This window comes from Herpailurus yagouaroundi, unplaced genomic scaffold, assembly GCF_014898765.1.
Source record: "Herpailurus yagouaroundi ecotype Mexico unplaced genomic scaffold, PumYag 160, whole genome shotgun sequence".
NCBI lineage: Eukaryota > Metazoa > Chordata > Mammalia > Carnivora > Felidae > Herpailurus > Herpailurus yagouaroundi.
The window spans coordinates 27,024,710-27,047,796 of record NW_024412401.1 but is presented as its reverse complement, the minus strand read 5'-3'; the positions used below and the strand labels follow the sequence as shown (position 1 = coordinate 27,047,796).

Here is a 23,087-nt window from a genome sequence, read left to right as displayed (position 1 = left end):
ATGATCTTGCGGTCTGTGGGTTTGAGTCCCGTGTCAGGCTTTGTGCTGACAGCTCAGACTACCCTCAGAGGGTAGTATGTATAGACGCAACAATGAATCTGCCAAATTTATTGAGCTGCTGTTCTTCTGGTCAAAAGAGTGGGTGGCAAATATATATATATATAAATCAGGTTTTCTAAATTAGAAACAGCATTTGCTTCCTACTCATCTTGCTTCCAAGTATCTAGGAGTCATCCATATTTCAGAGGCTCCACAGCCTTTCTTTTCTTTACCTCTCACTAAAACCATTTTTCCCCCCACCTCCTCCTGTTCTTTTTTTTTTTTTTTTAATGTTTATTTTTGAGAGAGAGAGAGTGTGAGTGGGGAGGGGCAGAGAGAGAGGGAAACACAGAATCTGAAGCAGGCTCCACTGTCAGCACAGAGCCTGACACGGGGCTCAAATCCACGAGCCGTGAGATCATAACCTGAGCTTAAGTCAGACACTTAACCGACTGAGCCACCCAGGCACCTCTTTTGTTTTTCTTTAATAAGAATAGGAGTAGGGGCTGTTCTTAGGAAAGAAAATCGAAAGGGGCACTTGAGTGGCTCAGTCTGTTAAGCGTCCGACTCGGTTTCAGCTTAGGTCATGATCTCATGGCTTGGGAAATCAAGCCCCACATCTAGGCTAGCTCTGTGCTGACAGTGTGGAGCCTGCTTGGGATTCTCGCTCTCCCTCCCCTGCTTGCTCTTTCTGTCTCTCTCTCAAAAAATAAATTAAAAAAAATTTTTTTTAAGAACAACGAAAATTATTGTGAACACCAGGATTGGGTTTTGCAGACTCAGAGGAGACCATGCAAAGTTTAAAGCACTAAATCACTGAAATATGAAATGATCTCCCCTGGTTCTTGTAGTTATTTTGCTCTGAGAGAAGCATATTTACAAGGTGTTGGAAATCATGAGAGTAATTATAACTAAGTTTCTTTTCAGATATATACTGTATTTAATAAGCTATTTATTGAGCACCTACTATACACTGAGCTTTTGGAGGCAGAGAGAGAAAAGCAAACCTCACCCTGTCAGAGAAATCTGCCTAGAACAGGCTCACCCATTCATTTCAGCGTTCTGCATGAGAAATAAAGTCTATATCAAGGGAGATTGTATTTGTACCTCAGAGCTAGAGGAGCTTAATTCTTTAAGCAGTCTGTCAGCTCAGATTCTTTGGTTGCAAGCAACAGATTAATTTAAGCAAGGGGAAAAGAAGAGATTATCAAAAGATTATCAGGGAACTCGATGTTTTGGAGTAAGAAAGAGAGTAACTGATGATGCCTCTGGAGCCATGGGATTCAAGGGATGTTAGTGGCAGGAAATAGGGGCCTGTGCCTTTGAGGCACTGACATTGGAAATGACTCAGCCTCACCCACTTTCGATGCCAAAAGTCTCTGCTTCAAATGCAAATTGGTTTTACCTTGGGTCACATGCTTGGCATTAGGGGACCAAAGAACAGGGAATCTGTGATTGGTAGACCCACCAGACTACATGAAGGGAATAAAATCAGTACAATATACACAAGCCAGCTAAAATCATTACATTCTGTCTCCAATTTTTTACTTTTTTAATTGTAAATGTATTTCCCCCCAGTGAGGTCCCCAGAGTGATGAATGATGAACACTGGCATTAGAAGTCAGGATGGCAAGTTCTCCAAGGTCTCCGGGCCTGTTTTCTTATCTATCAATTGAGAATATCCATCTCTGTCTTTCCCTTCACAGAATTATTCTAAAAATCTCCTGAGATATACGAAAGTGTTTGGGGTAAAATTTTGTGTACGTTTACGTTATTAAAAAAAAAAAAAAAGATTCCAGCTTTCATACACTTTCCTCCATTCATTCAAAAAATATTAATTGAATACCTAGCAAATGCTAGGCACTGCTCTAGGCAATTAGTGTATGCTCAGAACAAAATGGGCAAAATCCCTGGCCTCTTAGAGCTTACATTCTACTTGAGGAGCAAAATAGGCAATAAACTACTATACATTATCTCAGTAGGGAAAAAGAACAGCGAGGGGGGATAGGTTGTATCCAGGAAAGAAAGGGGAGAAGGGCAGGATTTGTCTTTTTAAAAAATAAAAATTTTTAATGTTTATTCATTTTTGAGAGACAGAGTGTGAGCAGGGGAGGGGCAGAGAGGGAGAGAGAGACACAGAATCCGCAGCAGGCTCAAGGCTTGGAGCTGTCAGCAGAGAGCCCGACGCAAGGCTCCAACTCACGAACCTCGAGATCATTACCTGAGCCGAAGTCAGATGCTTAACCGGCTGAGCCACCCAGAGGCCCCAAGATTTGCCTTTTTAACCACACGGTTAGGGTAGACTTTACTGATAAATGACATTTGAATAGAGACTTGCAGAAAATGTGGGGAAGGAACAGTATTGATTACTGGCTAAAGAGTTATAGGCAGAGAGAACAGAAAACGAAGACCCTCACCTGCTCCGTAGACTTAAAGAAGCATGAGGAAGCCCAAGTAGCTAAGCAGAATGAACAAGTGAGAGAAGGATATGAAGTCAGGAAGTGTGGGCCTAAATCATGGAAGGTCGTGTAGACCATTGTAAGGACTCTGATGTTTACTCTATATGAGATGGAATACTGTCACCACTCATTGAATGACATGGTATTTTGAGGAGGTTAAGCTGAATCCTGTGCAGAAGACAGATTGAGGGGGTCAGGGAATCAAATAGAAGGCTATTTGATTAGGCTAGGTAAGAGATGATGGTGGCATAGACCAGAGTGGCCGGTGGAAGTGGTGGAAAGCCATCAGACTCTGGGTAAACTTTGAAGGTAGGGTCCACCATATTTACAGCCACCCTAGGAATGGAAGACTAAAGAAAGAGAGGAGACAAAGATGACTCTAAGGTTTTTGGCCTGAGCAATTTCAACGATGGAGATTCTTTGATGAGAAAGACTATGAGAAGCAGTTTCCAGTGTGTGTGTGGGGGGGGGGGGGGGAGTTAGCTTATTTCAACGTGTTAAGTTTGAGATGTCCATTAGATATCCAAGTAGAGAGACATTTACATCTTGGGGAAGATGTAAATGTACAAGTCATTGACATATGGGTAGTATTTAAAGCCAAGAGTCTGGATAGGAAAGTGAACGTAGCCAAAGAATCAAAGGCATGCCAACGTTTATGATCAGAAAGGTGGGGAGCAACCAGTAAACAAGACTGAAGTAGAACAAAGGTATCCTTGAAACATTGAAGAAAATATGTCAAAGAGGATGAAATAATCAATGGTGTCCAACCTGATACATGAATAAGGTGAAAACTGATCTGGCTTTGGCAATGTGGAGGTTATTGATGGCTTCGACAGGAGTCATCAAGGTTATCGGTTGGGACAAAAAGCCTGATGGGAGTGAATCCAAAAGAGAATGAGGACAGAGGACTTGAAAACAAGTATAGACAACTCCTTAGAGGATACAGAAAGTGGTAGTTGTCGTGTGTTGAGAGATGTGCACTGGGGGCTCGGGACTTAGTCACATCTAAGGCAAATGGTGCATGAAATACTTTCAATGCATTTCCTGCTGGAGGTTTGAGAACTAGTCAGTTATCTAACCAGCTGTCAGATGTTTCAAATGTCCACATCTGAGCAAGATGCAAAGCACAGTTTAGGCAGCAACGAAATTGGTGGTCTTGGCCTCTGTGTATCACTGGGAGCACTGATGGTGTGGGCAGAAACCACTCAGGACATTTGACAGTACAGGCATCTCCCTTTATCTGATTCTAGTCCATTCCTAGAAATATGTTGGCTAGTGAATTTCCAGATGGTGGGAGTCCTTTCCATTGTTTTAAATGAAAAATGAAAAACAAAAAGAAAAAAGGACACAAAGCATTCCCACCTCACCCAAAACCCCAGTCAATGTAAATTGTCTAAAGCGGTCTTAGACACGTGTAAATGTTTAATAGCTTAGACATGATGCATGGATTGTTATAAATGACAATCCATCAACGATTTCTGCATAAAATAAAGCATTTAAAATACTGCTTCTCGAAAGCATACTTAGTGGATATTCACGGGTGCGGTATGCGGAGTATGTTTTCCCTCCACAATGCAATGAATTTATACTAACGTAAATACTAAAATAAAATGTTAAAAAAGCATAACAAATACAAATAATATTTAGTAAAATAAAATAAGCAAGCAAGGCAAATTTTTGAGTGGTTACTTATTGATTAAAGAGGTAGCTCAGTGACATCAGATGGCCTAGAACGAGCATGTGAAGGAGTAGGTGAAGCCATGAATGCGTGAGATTTGCCCATGGCTAAATCCTAGGACAGCCTTCTCTCTTTGGCACTGGAGCCCCCAGATGTGTGTGGCTGCAAGCTATCAAATGAAGCTTCAGAAGAAGCAATGGGATGAGGAAAACACGAACCTCATGTCTGTTGGCATTGCCTTGCCGTCACTTATGCGGCTGTTGACAACACACCCCTGGGCCCTGACTGCACTTCTGAATGATGTCCATACTCCCGTCACTTGCAACTGCCATCATTTTGTCTGCATTGCTTAAATTTATTGTCAAGATTTGACGTTGAATATCCACTGCTTCTCTTCTTCTTCCTCTGGCCAATGTTAAATGTGAAGTTGAGCAAGTTCCACTTTATTAGAAAGAAATTTTTCGCGTGATATGTGGAGCAGATGCACATAGCTAATGCACAGCACATTCATTCAACATGATCCTGGGAGAAGAACAGCTGAATATCACAACTGCCGCGAGACATCTTATCACTCAGACTCAGACCCAGTTTAAACACATTCAGTGATGCTCACAGGAAGATTATAGTGGATTTTCAATTCAGATGGTGGATTTCGAATTAAAATTATCTGCAAGTTCTAGGGAATAAATATTAAGAGTTCAGATCACAAGGGATACCTGTAAATGGTGTTCACTTGAAAAGCAGCACAGGCTTTAGCATCAAACAGTCCTGGATCCATAGCCAGGCTCCTTCATTTATTAGCTTGTAAGATCGTGAGTAAGGTAGTTAATCTCTATGAGACTCAGTTTCCTTGAATGTGAAATGGGGATAATAATACTAATAGGGTTATCATAAGATCATAATATGCACGTATGATGTCCGGCACACACATTAGACGCCCAATAGATGGTAACTATCTGTTAGTCTATTAAATGTATGTGGGGGTAAACAACAGAAATTAAAAGAAAAATGTGTAAAATAAACTGAATATAGTCTATTTGTTATTGAGGCAATAAGAGGAAAATGAGACCAGTTCTTGTCATGCACAAGAGGGGGAAGTCACGCGTGCAAAGGCAAGATGTGATGTTTCGCCATAAGTTACATTTGTCGCCCTCATCTTGGCAGCAACTTATAAGAAAGCCGTGCCAGTATGTTAAGTGTTTTGCTGAATGTTTGACGATGTTAGTGTTAAAGTTGGAAATGAATTCCGCCATTTTATTCTTCTACCGTAGTAGTAACAACTCATTGAATCCATATATAATAGCCATACCATACACATTACGACAGGTCCAGCCCAAGGACTATTTTCAGACACATTCATAATCTACTTTCTGGGGGTCAGCGTTATATGGGTGGTCACCACTGGTACAGAGATGTCCCAGGAGAATCCATGGGGCCTGTGTAGCTCTCGGGATCTGATACACCTCTTGCCTTTCCTAGACCAGCATTCTTTTATTCCCTAGGGCTGGGCATCTGCCTCAATCTCAGGTGGTCTCCCTAGTCCTGCCTTGTGCTCAAGCTCCTATATGTGGGGCATGCTCCGTGCCCCGGCTCACCTAGAGCCATTACTTCTCCAGGGATCCCAGAAGCTGTCATTGATACAGAGCCATTGCTGCAGGTGCTGTCATGGAAGAAAAGAGACTCCACTGGAGTCTGAAATCCCCAAGCTCTACCTCTGCTGCCCTCAGATGGACTTCCTGGTATACCCAGGAGGCAGACCCATGCCTGAATCACATTTGGCTAGCTATTTCTTCAGGATTGGAGGTAGAAATGGAGAGAATGAAAGAAAGGAAAACCCCTGAAGAGAATGGGAGGGAAAAAAAGGGGTGCCTGGGTTGCTCAGTCGGTTAAGCATCTGACTCTTGATTTGGGCTCAGGTCATGATCTCATTGTCATGGGAGCAAGCCCTGCATTGGGCTCCATGCTGGGCATGGAGCCTACTTAGGATTCTCTGTCTCCCTCTTCCTCTGCCCCTCCCCAACTCACATGCTCTCTCTCAAAAAAAAAAAAAAAAAAAATGGGAGGACACTGACATCAGTCAAGTGAGGTGGTTAAGAGTATAGGCTCTGGAGCCAGACTGCCTGGGTTTGAACCCCAGCTCTAACCTTTGCTAGTTATGTGACCTTGGACAAGTTGCTAAGCTATTTTGTTCCTAAGTACCTACCTCATAGGTTGTTATGAATAGTAAGCAAGCTGTTACAGTGATAAAGTGTTCAGAGCTACACCTTCCACAATTAACTGCTAAATAATTATTGATGATGACAATGATGGTGATCAAAAGCCCTCAGCAGAGGGATGACACCAGGCTCCTTAGCACTGACATGCTAAGTGGGCCCTGTTTCTCCCTCACAACGCACGCCTGCTGCACTCTCCCCCTCAGCCATATTGGTCTGTTTCACAACCTCTTCCACCACTGCACCAGAGGTCACTTCTTTCCCTCTGTTTCTTCCGCCTTCGGAGTGCTTACTTTCCCACCAAGCCTCCACATTCTACCTCTCTTACTTTAATTTTTTTTTTCAACATTTATTTATTTTTGGGACAGAGAGAGACAGAGCATGAACGGGGGAGGGGCAGAGAGAGAGGGAGACACAGAATCGGAAGCAGGCTCCAGGCTCTGAGCCATCAGGCCAGAGCCTGACGCAGGGCTCGAACTCACGGACCGCGAGATCGTGACCTGAGCCGAAGTCGGACGCTCAACCGACTGAGCCACCCAGGCGCCCCCTACCTCTGTTACTTTAAATCTTATCTCACAAGCCACCTCCTCTACAAAACTGAGGAGACCTGGATCAGCATACGTATCATGGGGTATAAATGTTTGCTTCCTCCCTAGACTCAAGCTGATTAAAGACAGGGACGTGGGGCGCCTGGGTGGCTCAGTCGGTTAAGCGTCCGACTTTGGCTCAGGTCATGATCTCAGGGTCCGTGAGTTCGAGCCCTGCGTCGGGCTCTGTGCTGACAGCTCAGAGCCTGGAGCCTGTTTCAGATTCTGTGTCTCCCTTTCTCTCTGACCCTCCCCCGTTCATGCTCTGTCTCCCTCTGTCTCAAAAATAAATAAACGTTAAAAAAAATAAAAAACAAACAGGGACAGAACCCTCCTGTCTTCATCCCAGGGTACTTCAAGAGTGCCTGACACGTAGTAGGCACTCGGTGTGTCAGTCTTTCTTTCTGCAGGATTGACTGTCATCATTGATGTCTGTGACGGAGTAATACCCATTTCATAGAGAATTTGTGAGGATTCTGTTAGATCTCATATGTAAATCACTTAGCAAAGTGCCTGCCCCATATAGTCGTTGTAACTATTGTTATGTAACTGCTGCTGTTTGGGTTGTACAGCAGAAAGAACCCAGTCTTCGCAGCTAAACAAACATGGAATTATAGAATAGCTCTGCCACTTAAAACCTGAAAGGACTTAAGTCTCTTCAACTGTGAATTGTGGTTTCAATGCCTATCTCAGTGCAAAAAAGTAAGCAATCGGTAAATATTAGGCCCTTCCTTTTTCTCCTCTGTGGCTGTCTAATTTTGTGACCTGCCTGATTTTACTTCACTTCCCTGGTCCCAGGTCCCTCATGTGTAAAATGAGGACATTGAGGGGCGCCTGGGTGGCTCAGTCGTTTAAGTGACCGACTTTGGCTCAGGTCATGATCTCACAGCTTGTGAGTTCAAGCCCCGCATCGGCTCTGTGCTGACAACTCAGCCTGGAGCCTGCTTGGGATTCTGTGTCTCCCTCTCTCTGCCCTTCCCCTGTGTGCGCGCTCGCTCGCTCTCTCTCTCTCTCTCAAAAATAAACATTAAAAACAATAAATTAAAAAAATAAAAAATGAGGACATTGAACTAGATGATCTCTATGTTCCTGCCAGATCTAAATGTCAAAATTATCGAATTCATCATCTCTTCCCCTTAAACCTTCTCATTCTGTGTCCCTGAGAAAGGTTCTTTCCTTGATAACTGTTCAGTGCTTTAGTTTGTTAAATTTGTCTCAATTCTTGGTCTCTCCTGCTCTCTCAGTCTCTCTGTAGTGATTGTGGGGCCTTCCAGACGCAGGAACCATTCATAAAATAGAACTATGTGTGTGCAGCTCCCTGGAAAGTGTGCTGCTCAGGAGCCCTTGGTCCTGGCTGGGTTCCTCTCACAACGTGTAGTATGGTGAAGGCTGCCGAGCTCGCAGGGAGGGATGCTCTCCTACTCTGCTTGGGTCCAAGGAAAAAGTATCTGCATCTAAAAACAACCCTAGGGGTGCCTGGTGGCTCAGTCAGTCGAGCGTCCGACTTCAGCTCAGGTCATGATCTCATAGTTCGTGAGTTCGAGCCCCGCATCGGGCTCTGTGCTGACAGCTGTCCCTCTCTCTCTGCCCCTCCCCTGCTCACGGTCTGTCCTCCGTCTCATACATAAATAAAGATTAAAAAAAAATTTTTTTTAAACAAGCCTGGGGCCAGGAGGAGAATCACACTCATGGCCTTTCCTTTCCTGTTCTGCCACAGACTTTGCAAATGGGCATCAAACACTTCTCTGGACTCTTCGTGCTGCTGTGCGTCGGATTTGGTCTGTCCATCTTGACCACCATTGGTGAGCACATAGTGTACAGGCTGCTGCTTCCACGAATCAAGAACAAATCTAGGCTGCAGTACTGGCTCCACACCAGCCAGGTGAGTGCTGCAGGTGTCCTGCTCCAGTATTCTTAACTGTGAGAATTCCCAGTGGTGGGAGAGTCCAGAGCCCCAAGTCAGAACGACAGGTGACAAGTTCCCAAGAGACCTAGGGTGGTCTAGACAGTGTAGAAGATGGAGTTCTTCTATCCCATTAATTCACTTTCCCCTTGAATCAGCCTATCCCACAACAACCTGTCCTTTCCTATAAACTTCCACTGTTGCTCACATTGGAAGCAACAGAATTGTTTTTAACCTGATTTCACTTAATAGCGACAATCTGAAGAGATGGTGTGAAAGATTTATTTCCTACAGACTCCATTCTAGCTAAAATTGAAACTCATTAAATGAGCTTCGAGTCCCTGTTTCCCTTTAGATGAACCCACTGAGCTCTATTCTGCCCCCATTTTCAATGGTCCCAAAGGGCCAAGTCCACTGGTGCCAAGGCAGAGCCACACAGGATCGAAGGCCTGTGTGTAAGGCAGACACCAGCACACTCATTCACGGGAGGACTGAAACCGCCAGGCCAACCAGCCCTTCAGGCACATTCCCTTGCACAGTGCCCCCTGAAGGCAGCTGGCACGGAGGGCCAAAGTAGAAGAATCCAAAGGGTACTGAGAATCAGAAGGGGAGGGGTCTGGCAGCAGCATCCGCTGACCCCGGTGAGGCAGAGGCCCACGGTGCCATCTTGATCTCCTGCCGAGGGCTCCCTCGGGGCTCCCTCCAGCCTCCTGGGCCTCATTGGGCTGTCAGGCTGCCCAGATGCCAACCTCTCCGTTGTGTTAACACCATCCCCTCCCCTCCCCCCTTTTTTTTTGATAAGTCACTGTCATTGGTTTCCTCACTTGGAACCCTGTTCTTCCTGCTTCATCCTGGAAAGTATTTGGTCTCCTCAGGAGAACTCCACAGACAGGTTACCTTCATTGTGTGCTAACGTGACTGGCTTCATTCATTCTGAATGCTTGCCTGCTTTTTTTTGGCTGGCAAGAAGTTCAGACTTAAGTTTCTGACTCACCTTTAGCAATTCCACAAGGCCTTTTGCCACACACGTTGTGACAGCTCTTCTTTCTGTCACATACCTTTTTACAACCCAGAGCGTTTTTTTTTTTTTAGTTTTTTTAAATCTTTATTATTATTTTTGAGAGAGAGAGAGAGAGAATGAGCAGGGGAGGGGCAGAGAGAGAGGGAGACACAGAATCCGAAGCAGGCGCCAGGCTCTGAGCTGGTAGCACAGGGCCCGATGCGGGGCTCAAACTCACAAACTGCGAGATCAGGACCTGAGCTGAAGTCGGATACTCAACCGACTGAGCCACCCTGGTGCCCCCAACCCAGAGTGTTTCTAAGCTACCTATCAAATTACTTTTTTCCCTCCAGGTAGAATAACAACTTAGAATTTGGTTCTTTTGAGATTTAGGGCTGAAGGTTGTTGATCTGTTTTGGGGCATCCCTGGAAATGTGTTTAAAGAGGCTAAAATATTAGTAACAACGAGATACACTGTTGAATCTCAGGAGGTACTTTGTCCCAGACTGTGTGTTTCTAATGCGTGAATCTGTTCTTTCTGCCAGAGATTACATAGAGCACTCAACACATCATTTGTAGAGGAAAAGCAGCAGCGTTTCAAGACTAAACGTGTGGAAAAAAGGTAAGAGACCAGCGCCAGGTGTCTTTATGTTGGTTAAAATAAAAGTGGAGAGATGTTGGGGTGTCTGGGTGGCTCAGTAGGTGAAGCGTCCGACTTTGGCTCAAGTCATGATCTCATGGTTCGTGAGCTTGAGCCCCATGTCAGGCTCTGTGCTGACAGTGAGGAGCTTGGAGTCTGCTTCGTACTCTGTATCTCCCTCCCTGTCTCTCTGCCCCTCTCCCACTTGTGCGCTTGCTCTCTCTCTCTGTCTCTCTCAAACATTTAAAAAAATTTCTAAAAGATAATAAAAGTGGAGAGGTGTAACTGAGACTCCCTGCTCCAAGGGGAAATAATGTATAAATATAATTCAGATCAAATCAGGACCAAGTTAATGATAGCACCCTCAGTAAAAGTATATGTGATTTCAAACAGAAATAGAGAATAAAAAATATATCTGTACGTACATGGACACTGAAATGCAGTATAGGCAATATATGTCATGGTTAGCAATGAGGATGTGGTCTCTAAAGTCAAGCATCTGGATCCAAATCCTGTCACAGACACTTGCTATACATGTGGCCTTGAGCAAGTTACTTATTTAACCTCTTTGTGCCTCAGTGTCCTCATTTGTGATTGTGATAAAAGCAGTACCTACTTCCTAGAGATGCTGTCAGGATTAAATGAGATAATACATGTAAAGCCCTGAAAACAAAGCCATTTTAGCTCTTGTTATCATGCACAGAGTCCACATAAGACTTAATTCATGAGTACTGCAGGCAATTCGTTTCACACAGTATTGCCTTTCTGGCATGTTTCTGCTCCCTACTCCTTTCCAGCACTCCTAGGAATATTTGAAATATGCAACAGACGTGTTCTGCTTAATCCATTTCCTGGCACTCTTCCTACAAACTCCCTAGAAAAAGCGTCTCGTTAATAGGAAGTAAAAAGCATTAAATGCATAGCTGACATCTGAAAACCGAAGCTTCACACCTTCCCCACATCCAGCCTGGGAATGGCTGTTGTGGCTGAAGATGCCGGTAACATTTGGCCCAGCTCCTGGCTGGCCTCTGCTGCTTGCTGCCTGGGGCGGCCCACCTCCTTCTTTCTCAGGCCCAGAGGCCTCAGTTCAGGGCACCCCCTCCAGGCAGCTCTGGGGCAGAGCTTCAGCTCAAAGTTCAGCTTTCTGGGTAATTTTGAAACCTGCCACTCACGCTTCTCATAATAGCAGAGAAGGAAAAAGGGGTGAAAAAGCATGATTTTTTTTCATCGTTTGTACCTCCTCTGGGACTGCTGCCATCCCCTTGTCTCCAGGTTGCATCTAGCTTGTCAGAATCCTTTCCGTTATCTCTCGGAGCCCCTCTTTCCAGTCAGTGAGCACCTCCCACCCTCTCAGTCTGTGGTATTCCTGGATCATATTGCAGCCCTGTCAGCGACAAGCTGTAGACTAATCAGGTCACAGCTGTTCTATGTCATGTTCCATAGGCTTTTTTTTCTGTAATTATTAACACAAATTTTTTAACCAGAGGGACACAAGAAGACATAGCAACAAAGACCTTATCTCATGACAAAGCATTTGTTTACCAGCCACAATAGAAACAGGAAGCCCAGTGATCCCATTTCCAACCGTGATGTGATCCCTAGTCACCTCTCTCTCACCTCAGTTGAGAACCAAATGTGTCTTCCACTCAATGGATCCATTTTTCTTGGCAGATTCCCTTTTGGAGCCCCTTATTTGGAGGAGCTAAGACAAAACATGCCCTCATGGCCTATCCTGGGCCCACGCCCGCTGTGCCGCCTCCCTACAGCCCGACACCCGGCTGTACGTAACCTTTCAGATGCCGTGAGTGTTTGAGGTCCCCCCAGCTGTCACGTCTCCTCGGAATAGTCTCATGGAGTACTGAACTTCAGTGTTACATAATTGGTCTGTGGAAGCTCGTTTTGCTCATTTTTAGTGTCAAATGCAGTTCACCCACAGGTCACATTACACTCTAAGGCGGAGGAAGGTTCCGTACAAAACCTAACCTACACCCTGTAGAGGCTTCCAATTAGACACCAGTATCTGTCATCTTGTATTCATAGGGAGCCCAGAGCCACATGTCGATTACCAGGGCACTTGTAAATGCTGGCAACCAGCCTTTGTCATGGAAGCCAGCTTTTGCTTATTCTTCCGTATTATATATACTCCCAGATACCTGTACAAAGCTCTGGAGAAAACCACATGGGCTGTCTCCACTTACCTGGTTTCTGTGGTTGCCCAGACATACCAGGAGAATTTGCAGACACCCTTCTCCTAGGTTTTCCTTAGGAATCATTCTGTGGTCCCAGAGTTAGGTCTGTTGGGTTGAACACTTTTTCCCTCTTTTCTTGGAAGAATATCTATGCAAATGCCTGTGTCTGCTACACCTTGGCGTCCCTCCAGTGTGCCCCATACTTATTGAATAAAACAATAAATTAGTGGGTGAATGCAGATGAGTGTGGCCCCGAGGACCGGGGATGGTGGATTGTGTGTGTACCTGCTGGAGAATAAAGATTTCTTTGAGTTAAAAAAGAAAGATAGGTGAACGAATTACTAACATGGGGATTTGAGGAAAGGCTTAAAGTAGATGTTGTTCCTTTTCTATTCAAAGCAGAGAAAAAAAGTAGATATTGCAAGAGACTATGCCTAGTCTTTGGTTTATTGAACCTGGGATTTCATGTAAGTTTTGGTTTATACTTCACCCCACTGGGTCTCCAATACACCCCCATTTCCCCTTTCTCCTCACCCCCAGATACACAAAAACTGTAAACCATTGAGACGGTCTTGAAATTTCTCAAATTCAATTGGAAAAGATTTGAAGGAAAAATTCAAGGGAACCGTAGGGCTGGAAGTAAAATTGTAACTGCACGTCTGATCTAGGTGTAAAGCCAGTGGAGCTGTTTCACAGCCCAGGACCCATGAAAGCTAAGCTCTGGTGCCACCTGCTCATTGATAGGAGACTTAGATGATGAGAAATGTAAAGGAACCACAGGGTAGTTTGGAATGTATTTTAATGGCTTGGGGCATGTATCTCTTAGTTTTTGCTGTGTAAGAAAATTATCTAATAACTTTTTTACAACAACAGCAAGTTGCTTAGTAATCTGTGGGTCAGCTGTGCAGTTTCCTGATCTGGGCCAGACTTGGCTGAGCTTGGCTACATTTGCTCTTATGTCTGCAGCCAGCTTGTGGGGAGGGGAAAAGCAGCTAAGCTGGCTGGTCTATGGCCTCGGCTGGGTCAACTGAGAAGACTGGGGACTCTCTGCACGTGATCTGTTAGAGCAGCAGACTAGTCTGGACTTGTTCCCACTGTAGCAGCAGGGTCTGAGAGGGACCCTCAGTGAAGGTGCACGAGGCTTCTTAAAAAGTTCAGGCTTGGAACTGCCACGTGCCATTTCTGCTATTCTCTGTTGCCAAAACAAGTCATGAAACTAGACTACATTCAAGGGGGAGGGAAAGCCAGACTGCCCCCATGCCCTTGAATCCCCCTTGATAAAGATGAGCTGCAAAGTCACATCAGAGAGGGACATGGAGGGAAAGGAGGAACAAAGGATTGTGACCATTTTTGCAGTCTACCACAGGGCAAGATGAAGCAGAATCATCCTATTAAGCCCTTGTGTTTCTGTTCTCATCCATGTAACTGAACCAAGACTTTATTACCCCTCCCTGTTCCCCTGCCTCTGGAGGTCCTCCCCTTCTGGAAAGTAAGAATCCAGAAATAAAGTCTCGATTCAGTTACATGGATGGGAACAAAAACACAAGGACCTTATAATAGAGTGTTTCTACTTAGGTTTGCCCTGTGGTAGATTGCAAAAGTGGTCATAACCCTCCTCTTCCCCGCCGCCGTCCTCCTCCCCGGCTAGAAGAAATCAGAAGCTATCCTGCTTAGGGCTCCAGTCTGTTCTTGAAGCAAGAAACTCTTCTCATTGCATCTGTCAGTGGATTTCAGGCACCACCTCCCCCTCCTCTTGTGCCTGTCCGACAGTAACTCTTCCTGTGTACAGCCATCTCTCCCAGATGGGGTAGTTGCTTTGATGGAAGCCTAAAGGAGGATTGTGAATCTATTTCTATTGACTTTCTTTATTCCGGCAAGAATTTGAGGATTTCTTGGGGTTTCTTTTTAAGCTTCAGACACGAACTGTCATTCTCAGCCCATGTAAAGTCATCCCTATAATGGAAAACTTTTTGCTGAAACCTGCAGCTTGTATGTTTTTATTCCCCTCACACTCAAGTAGTAAACATCAGAGTCGTCCTGTGGGACTAAGGATGAACCGTTTTATAGTATTGCTGCTTCGAGTCCAACAGATTCTCCCTTTTCCTAAAGTACCATCTTTATGGCCAAAGAATGTTTCAAGGCACTGCTGCTCTCTGAGCCTCACCAGCAGGAAGGGAATGGAAAGACATCCAAGGTACTTCATAAAATATGCCACACCCTGGTCCATCAGCCCTCCAGATGACACACCCATTCCGATTGGGTAAGACCTTGAACTGCAGTTGAAAGAGAACTGTATTGACTTTTTGTCCCTGTGCCACTCCAGCAGGAATCTGTCCCTGGCTTTGTGGCTTCACCTCTGAATGCATAACCAGCTCCATGGCTGCAGTTTGAAATGGCGAGCAGTCGGGGGACAGCACTCTAAGAGCTGCAGAATGGAAGGTAAATCTGATGTGTCTTTGTTTCCTAGGTCCAATGTGGGACCCCGTCAGCCTTCCAGTGTGTGGAATACTTCCAGTCTGAGTCATGACAACCGACGGAAATACATCTTTAGTGACGAAGGAGGACAAAACCAGCTGGGTATCCAGGCCCATCAGGACATCCCACTCCCTCCCAGAAGAAGAGAGCTCCCTGCCTCACTGACCACCAATGGAAAGGCGGACTCCCTAAATGGAGCTCGGAACTCAGTGATGCAGGAACTCTCGGAGCTCGAGAAGCAGATTCAGGTGATACGGCAGGAGCTGCAACTGGCTGTGAGCAGGAAAACGGAGCTGGAAGAGTATCAAAGGACAAACCGGACTTGTGAGTCCTAGGTGACCATGCTGCTCCCGGTCTCAGTTCCTGGCATTCCTCTGAGCCCTTGAGACACTTTGTAATGCTCTTTTGTAACTACGGACACAAGTGTGGGGAAGGTGAGGTCTGAGTCTTCTTAGAGGTCAAGTCTGCTCATCCCATAGCCTAAAACGAAACCACAGCTCTTCAGAAGCTGACTCTCTAGCTCTCCAGGGTAGGGTTATTTCAAGAGCAGGGATCGTAAATTAGGAGTAAACTGCGTGGTAAAGGGTCTGTAAATGACCGGGCAACCCCAGCTCCTGAAAATCTTTTCATCAGGTGCCACACACATAGTTCGCATTTTAGCCCTTTCTCTGCCCTAACACCAACAGGAGATAAAACTGTTCCTCATACCTGGTTTTAATCTTAGTTTAGAACAGGATTATCCAGGGTTGGAGCTTTTGATACAAGTCTCCCATCTACATTTGTTCCTGCATTCTGAATGTAGAGCCAGATAAGGGCCAGAGAAACTTAGGGCAGTGAGGCAGGTATGTAAAACATTAAGTGAACTCATTAGCATCACAGCAGACCAAGGACTGGCTGGATCAGCAACAGCCATGTTTTTGAGAGGATCCTGGATCTCCGACACCATCCTGACCCACAGTTAGTAGGACTATGAAAGGGGAGAGGGATGGGGTGAGTGAGTGGGAACAGGACAGACAGAAGAGGTGAGTACCTTAAAAATGTACACCATGCTGAAGAACAAAAGCTCCAGGCCAGTAAAGCTCTTTGGCTAAGGAATGAATAGGACTGTACTTCCAATCTAAGCATCTCCACTAGAGTGTGCCTTTTATAAAGAAAAGCAAAGCACGGATGTGGCCTTGGGATGATACTGGAATATCCCTGCTTATTGCCTGTACGGGACATGTGAGCTGGCACTGTGGGTGAAGTGAAAATGCTCTGCAAACCACATTCCAGGCCATTTTCAAATCAGCACTTGCCTCAGCTCTAGGAATCCCAAAATCAAACCTCCCCTGCAAACACCAAGCTTTAACATTTGGGACTGTCCCCTGTGTTGTCCAGAGCTATATTGGTCACTACCAAGTCCATCTCCCAGCCCCGTACCCACTCATGCCTGAGGGGCTGTGACCTCCCCCAGGCCCCACCCAATGCCCTGAGAAAGTGATACCAGTACCCTGGCTTCCCCTCTGTGCCGGCATCCTTGTCCTGGTTGCCTTGTCCTGGTGGACATGCGTGCAGGAAGGGAAAGTCCTGGCCAACTATGGAACATCAGTTCCCAGGGCTAGCGTAGGTAGGAAGCATCTAGGAACCCATTAGAACGTGATTGCCAGGGCCTTCCCCAGCAGATGGGGTGAGCTGGGGAGTCTGGAGGGGAGCTCAGAAACCTACTTCTTAACAAACTCTCCTAGGTGATTGACAGGTGTGATCCAACAATTACTTTTCAAGAAACACTTCAAGAAGTATGGCTGCTCCAGGCCTGGGGAGAAGTAAGAGCCTTTTTGAGTTTACGTTGCAGCACACAGCTGCTGACTGACCTTCCATACAGCCACTTCCACCCCAGGGCACCATTCAGGACTAGACTTCTTTACTTACCAGTTATTTTGCTCCGCCCTCATATCAAATGGAACGCCCACAATGAATTCACAGCACTGTCCCAAAGCACTGTGCTCTAACAGCTGCACATCATTGGAAAGGCTCCTCAATCACAAAATTTCTCCTGTGTTTCTGCCAAGCACTACCCAGTCCCCAGGGAAAGATAATTCCTTAAGCTGTAATTAGATAACACTTTAGTTAATTGTCCGAGAAAGCCCTGGGGTGAATGTAGGCACAGAGATACTGATGAGAGAGGTGGGAAGGGTCTAATTGGACTTCAGCCTCACAGATGAAACAGAACGGGGAGCCCTGGAAACAGAAAGGACAATTCTGCCTTGAAATGCCCTATCCTCCCATGTTCTCGCCCCAGGCCCAGAAATAGGTTTGCAACGGTCTTTGGAAAATTATGCCTGGTAGCCACCCCTACCCATCTGCAACAGCTGATGATGCTGTAGACTCTTGCCATCATGCTCTGCGCTCCCCAAACCTCTGCGCGGCCTGGAAGGCTGATGTACGGGTGTACCTCAACTCACGTAACAGCCATGCTCCTAATGTACATAGACATTTTTATAACTCAGCTCATATTCTGACTGTACTTGAGAAGCTGGCTATTTAAAGGAACCCAGAGGTGAATTCTTTTGTAAAAAATCCTTTTGTAATGCAATTATCCCCTAACGTATCTGTTTTGTAAGTTTGGATTTTTGTATAACGGGTTTACCTTAAGCTTCTCTCCTGGGGCGTTCTGAGCAGTGGTAACATGCCAGACGACCCTGCCTATCCACAAAGTAGATGGCCAGTGCACAGCTTCTCGAATATCTTCTGAGGAACTTCTTGGCCAAAATGGTGGCCAGGATGCGGCGAGCAGCAGCAGGGGCTGAAAGCAGGCTTACTGCTGTCAGCATTGCTTAAAATGCTTCCATTTTCTGGATAAAAAGAAACAGCGTAATTGCTTGTGGTGAGATGAAGCTGTCTTAAGTAGTAATGATTGTTTTTATCGGTAGTAATTGAACAGTGTTTTGCAATGTGTGAAACAGTGTGTTGTGTTTTATAGAGTTCATGAAATGGAGGGTCCTTTGAAAACCCTCCTTTCTGTTCTCCACCTCTGTTCTTTCAGCTCCCCTTAGGCTCAAAAACCACAAAGATCAAAATCTTCAGGTGGAGGGTGGTATTTTAATAAGGAAAAAAGATCAGGGATGCTACCTTGCCTCCTCTTCTGGGCTTCTGTTTCATGAGATCAGGAAGGCCCGTTCTTTTCCAATCCAAGCTCTGGTGTGGTGAAACCTGGAACGTGACAGCCTGATTGTGTTACACACCCCATCCCATGTCCCAAGGGGAAATTCCTCTGGCACAGGAAGCACACAGTCAAGTACGACGGGGTGATCAGGAGTGATCAGGAACTGGGGTGATCAGGAACTGATAGGGCTACACTTTGGTTCCTGTCAATAAGGGCCCCAGAGTGTGGATGCCTCGAGGTGGAGAGGCAAGGGGATCCTTCCAGCCATTAAAGAGGAGTTGGAAGAATGGGAAGACAAGTGAGGCAGCCACAGGGATACAACCAGTTGAGCTCTTCAACATGCCTGGAGGGGACTCTCCATTATTCATGGATCCTGCTGTTGCACAAGCCCTAGCTGGGAGCTTCCGCTTCTGTGCCAACCAGAGCAGCCACCAAGTAAAACTGAGGTGTATCTTCCAGGCTGGGGGCTTCCAGTGTTGGTGCTGGGTCCGACAAAGTCTTGGAGCTAATATGCACGTCCTAGGTGTGAATAAAGAATGAAGGGGAAAGAAAGTACTTTAGAGCCTCTCTTCCTCCCAACTCATTTTTGATAGGCAAACCAGAAAATCCAGTAGTCACGGTAAGAACCGCTTCACGACCTGCTCTGTTGAGTTGTTCCTTTCTTCACCAACACCACCCATCTAATCCAGGACTCCTTCACTTTTTCAGTTTAGTCCCCAATCGTTTTATGAAAATAACGTATTTAGAAGTATTTTCTTAAGGTTTGTAAAGAGTGTTTGCATTGTGTCTTCATTGTACTGTGTGTGCGCAATCGCTCCGCTCCAGGAAGAATTGAAATGCTGTCTCGTGAGCATGAAGTGAACAGGCTGTTTTGCTCCAGCCACTTTTCTTGTACAATCATGTGGATGGACTAGATGTCCTCAGGTCTTTTCCATCTTCAGTTTCTATGACTGTGGAATAAATGTTCAGATAGAAACTTCATTTTCCAATGTACTGCTGGCATTATCTTTGGGGATTCAAATACGGGCATGGTACCAGCCCCTTCCTCATAGGAGACCCAATCATGCTGTGATTTATACATTTACTTAGTTGAGATAACATGGTCCCAAAACATACTGAGAAAACTCAGAGCCCAGGCATCACAAAGTAGAATCGAAGTGACTTCGTCTGAAAGACATTCTAGGAAAATCCACAACATTGAGAGATCTCTAAAAAATTCTGCCCGGACCACCCTCATGTGGTAATTCAACAGCCTTCTGCTTGTTAAACAGCCAAGTGCTAGAGACACAGCAGTGAAGAAGATGGGCATGCTCTCTAAGCTCGAAGACCTTCTCATAATCTGCCCTTTTCCCTACCTATGAACAGACAATACTGTCATAGCTAACATTTACTGAGCACTTATTTTATTTAATCTTCGTTAGAACCCCATGGCACAGGTTCTCTAGACCTAGTCTAAAGTAGATAAACTCCATGGGGCCCCTGGGTGGCTCAGTTGGTTAAGCGCCCGACTTCGGCTCAGGTCATGATCTCACGGTTCATGGGTTCAAGCCCTGCATCGGGCTCTCTGCCCCTCCCCCACTCATGCTCTGTTTCTGTCTCAAACATAAAAAAATTTAAACTCCATTTTACAGATGGCAAAACTACAACTCAGGGCATTATGCAAGTTGCCCAAGGTCACACAGCTAGTGAGAGTAGTGGCAGGATGAGACTGACACACAGGTGGTACAATTCCAGAACAGCCATTGTCCATTGCCAGGATTCTGATCATTGCCTTACAACTCCTCTCCTTCCTCCAACCCCCCTTCAGCCTGCCACAGCTCCCCCAGCCCCTGCCTCAGCCTGGTCCCCAGTTCCACAGAAAAGGAAGCCAATGCACTAACTGCACCACTGAACTCAACACTGTAGCCCCCGAGGCTCACAGAAACAGCTGTTTTAGGCATCTCTGGCTTTCTGGCCCAACTGAGAACTGGTACAAATACAGCTGAAAATCAGGCAGCAGTCCCACAGTCTCAGGCACTCTGCAGTTTGTGACGCACCCCGCACTTTTCGTGGCTGGCAACCTTGCCATCATGAACCTGCTAGCAGGATGCATTCTTCACATTCTTTGGGAATATAACCAAGTTGAATATCATACAAATAAAAATCTATGGCAATCTAATTCAACCACCAGCTTACCCAAGGTTGTTTTGCATCATTCAGTCATTCATTGGATGCGTATTTTGAGCCAGATGTCGTGCTAGCTGCTGGAAAGAGAAAGATAAACAGCAGATTCTGACCCCACAGAGCTCAGTCCAGTGGGGAGATACAAACTGGCAAAACAATGTGGCGTATATTCTGATAAATGCACATCACATCAGGTACTATGGAGACAAGAACACTTACCGTGTGTGTGTGTGTGTGTGTGTGTGTGTGTGTGTGTGTGTGTGTGTAAAGCAGAGAGGAAGCAAGCACTCTCCCATCTCTTCTTGTTAGGGCACTAATCCCAGCATGAGAGTTCAACACTAATACCTAATTACCTCCCCCAAACCCCATATCCAGATACCATCACATTGAGGATTAGGGTTTTAATACATGAATTTTGGGGGTACACATTCAGTCCACAGCAGAGACCTAGCTAAGACTTTTTTAATGTTAGCGTATTTAAAACTTTGTCTTCCTTGGGGCACCTGGGTGGTTGTCAGCTAAGCGTCCGACTCTTCGATTTCAGTTCAGGTCATGATCTCATGGTTTATGGGATCAAGCCCCACACTGGACTCTGTGCTGTGAGCATGGGATTCTCTCTCCCTCTCTCTCTCTCTCTGCTCTTTCCCCACTTGTGCGCACTCTTGCTCTCTCAAACTTAAAAAAAAAAAAAAGAAATATACTAGGTTCGTGTATGTCTTCAAAGAGACTAAGAAGACTCAAAGTATTTTAATTTATTATCTTCCTGGTAACATGCACTCTTATTTGTACAGGTCTCCACTTAGGGTAAAAGAAAACAGAGGTCTGATTGCCACATTTTGATTCTGCTGTTACTACTAAACTGAGTGGCCCTGGGACTGGTTTCCTCCTGTTTAAAATAAGGACATGGTTTATTTAAAGTTCCTTTCAGCTCCCACATCCTATCTTTCCAATCATTCTACCCCATAGAGTTTAGTAACCTGGAATCCTCAGAGCATAGCATTATTTTATTAATGCAAATGTACTGCTTCCAACTTTATAATTTCCCTCAAAACAAGACTAAACCTACAAAAGACACCCTAGCTATCATGGGTTGTCTTGAACAGAGGTAGTAGTTTTAGAATTCATAATAATTCCTTTTGTTATCACTACAGAAGGAAATTTAAAATATAGTAATATATTTTAGGAAAATCAAATTTGAAGAGTAACTTCAATATATGAGGAAAAATTGTTTCCACTTGGACGGTGAAAAAACATGAGTAGGGTTTGAATTACACATTGGGCCAATTCAGCAGACTTCAGAGGACTTGTTAGCAGAAGCAAGGAGCTGAATTAACCTACCACGCGGACCTTCCTGGAGTGCTGTGTGCCAGGCCCTCTGATGGGGACTGGGAACTGCGTTAAGACACTGTTCTTTCCATGTCCTTATTTTAGTATCTGTGAAGTATGCTACAAATAAGACCTTGATATCTACCATTAGGAAGAGACCAAACTTGGGCAGAAACCTCCAGAAAGTAAAGCTCAATTTTTCTTTGTGGTGGGACAATTACAGATCCAGGAAATGTTGAGGTTACTTCTACACCAGGGGTTTCCTACTGTGTAAACAAATCCAACATGCACACCACCCACCAGTGTCTACATCCTCTCAATGTAGCTGTCTTATTGTCTCAAGGCAGGTTTCATGGTTAACAAGTAGTCAAAATTTTTCTGCAGACTCACTGGTACTTGGCTTTGTCTATCAATCGACAGTCCTCAACAAAATTAAAAACCAAAGCGTAAAGGCATTCCACACCAGCAAACGACCATGAAACTGATGACAGCAGCACACAGCTTCCTTCAAGAAGTGAGCATCACCATCCCAGTTAGGTCTAAAAGAAGCCCGATGACCACTTCTCTATTGTCCAGAAGCTCCCCCTGAATCGCCACAGTATCAAATCACATTCATTACTCAAGTGACACGCATAGAGTACTACGTGCACAGAACGGCCCTCAAAGGACAAATATGCCTTTGGATCTGGATTGAGATTAAGAAAATAAATAAGGAATCCCAATGGAAATTCATGTATGAATGCCACAACTAGCAGAAATGGCTGAGCACCTTTGAAAAAGATCCCTACAGAAGTTAGAGGGTAAGATAAAGACACATGCCTTAAAGCAGATCAACCCAGACTTTGGTCCAAATTACCAAGACAATTTCCAAGATAACAAAGGAAAGTCAAGAAAAAAAGAGACCATCCCCCATAAGACCTGAAAAAAGAAAAAAGACTTCAGTACTTCTCCAATAATCTTTGAAATTGGCATTCTATTTAGGCATTAAACAAATTGTCTAAAAATTTCCTTATGGATCTACAGCAGTAAGTCTGAACTTCTTTGGGATTTGTGAAGTTTCAAAATTCAAAAATTTTGTATACAATTTATGGGTATCCCTGAAGTCCATTCATTGGCCTCGTCTGTAAAAAGAAGCCAGACTATCCAAAAACCACCACCATTTTTGATAATTATCTCAAAATGACTGTAAGAGCTCTCCATGTTGCCAGGACTTCAAACTAGTTGGGACTAGGCACTCCCTGCTCTTCCCAGCTAAAGGACCTTCCCCTAAACC

At 45.1% G+C, this 23,087-nt stretch overlaps 1 protein-coding gene and 1 long non-coding RNA gene across 2 annotated transcripts in view; one reads left to right on the top strand and one right to left on the bottom strand.

The window, feature by feature from the left end:
* Nucleotides 1–19,306, top strand: part of GRIN3A (glutamate ionotropic receptor NMDA type subunit 3A) — a 167,449-nt gene extending 148,143 nt beyond the window's left edge. Inside the window, exons 7-9 of the mRNA XM_040481856.1 lie at nt 8,694–8,858; nt 10,425–10,501; nt 15,176–19,306. Coding sequence (XP_040337790.1) covers nt 8,694–8,858; nt 10,425–10,501; nt 15,176–15,518 — 585 coding nt within the window. The 3' untranslated portion in view covers nt 15,519–19,306. The remainder of the gene's footprint in view (nt 1–8,693; nt 8,859–10,424; nt 10,502–15,175) is intronic.
* Nucleotides 18,242–21,061, bottom strand: LOC121034770 (uncharacterized). Its single transcript, XR_005792602.1, has 2 exons — nt 20,501–21,061; nt 18,242–19,275 (listed from the first exon to the last, which is right to left on the bottom strand). It is a non-coding gene; the product is annotated as an uncharacterized LOC121034770 (long non-coding RNA).
* Between the last annotated feature and the right edge of the window lie 2,026 nt (nt 21,062–23,087).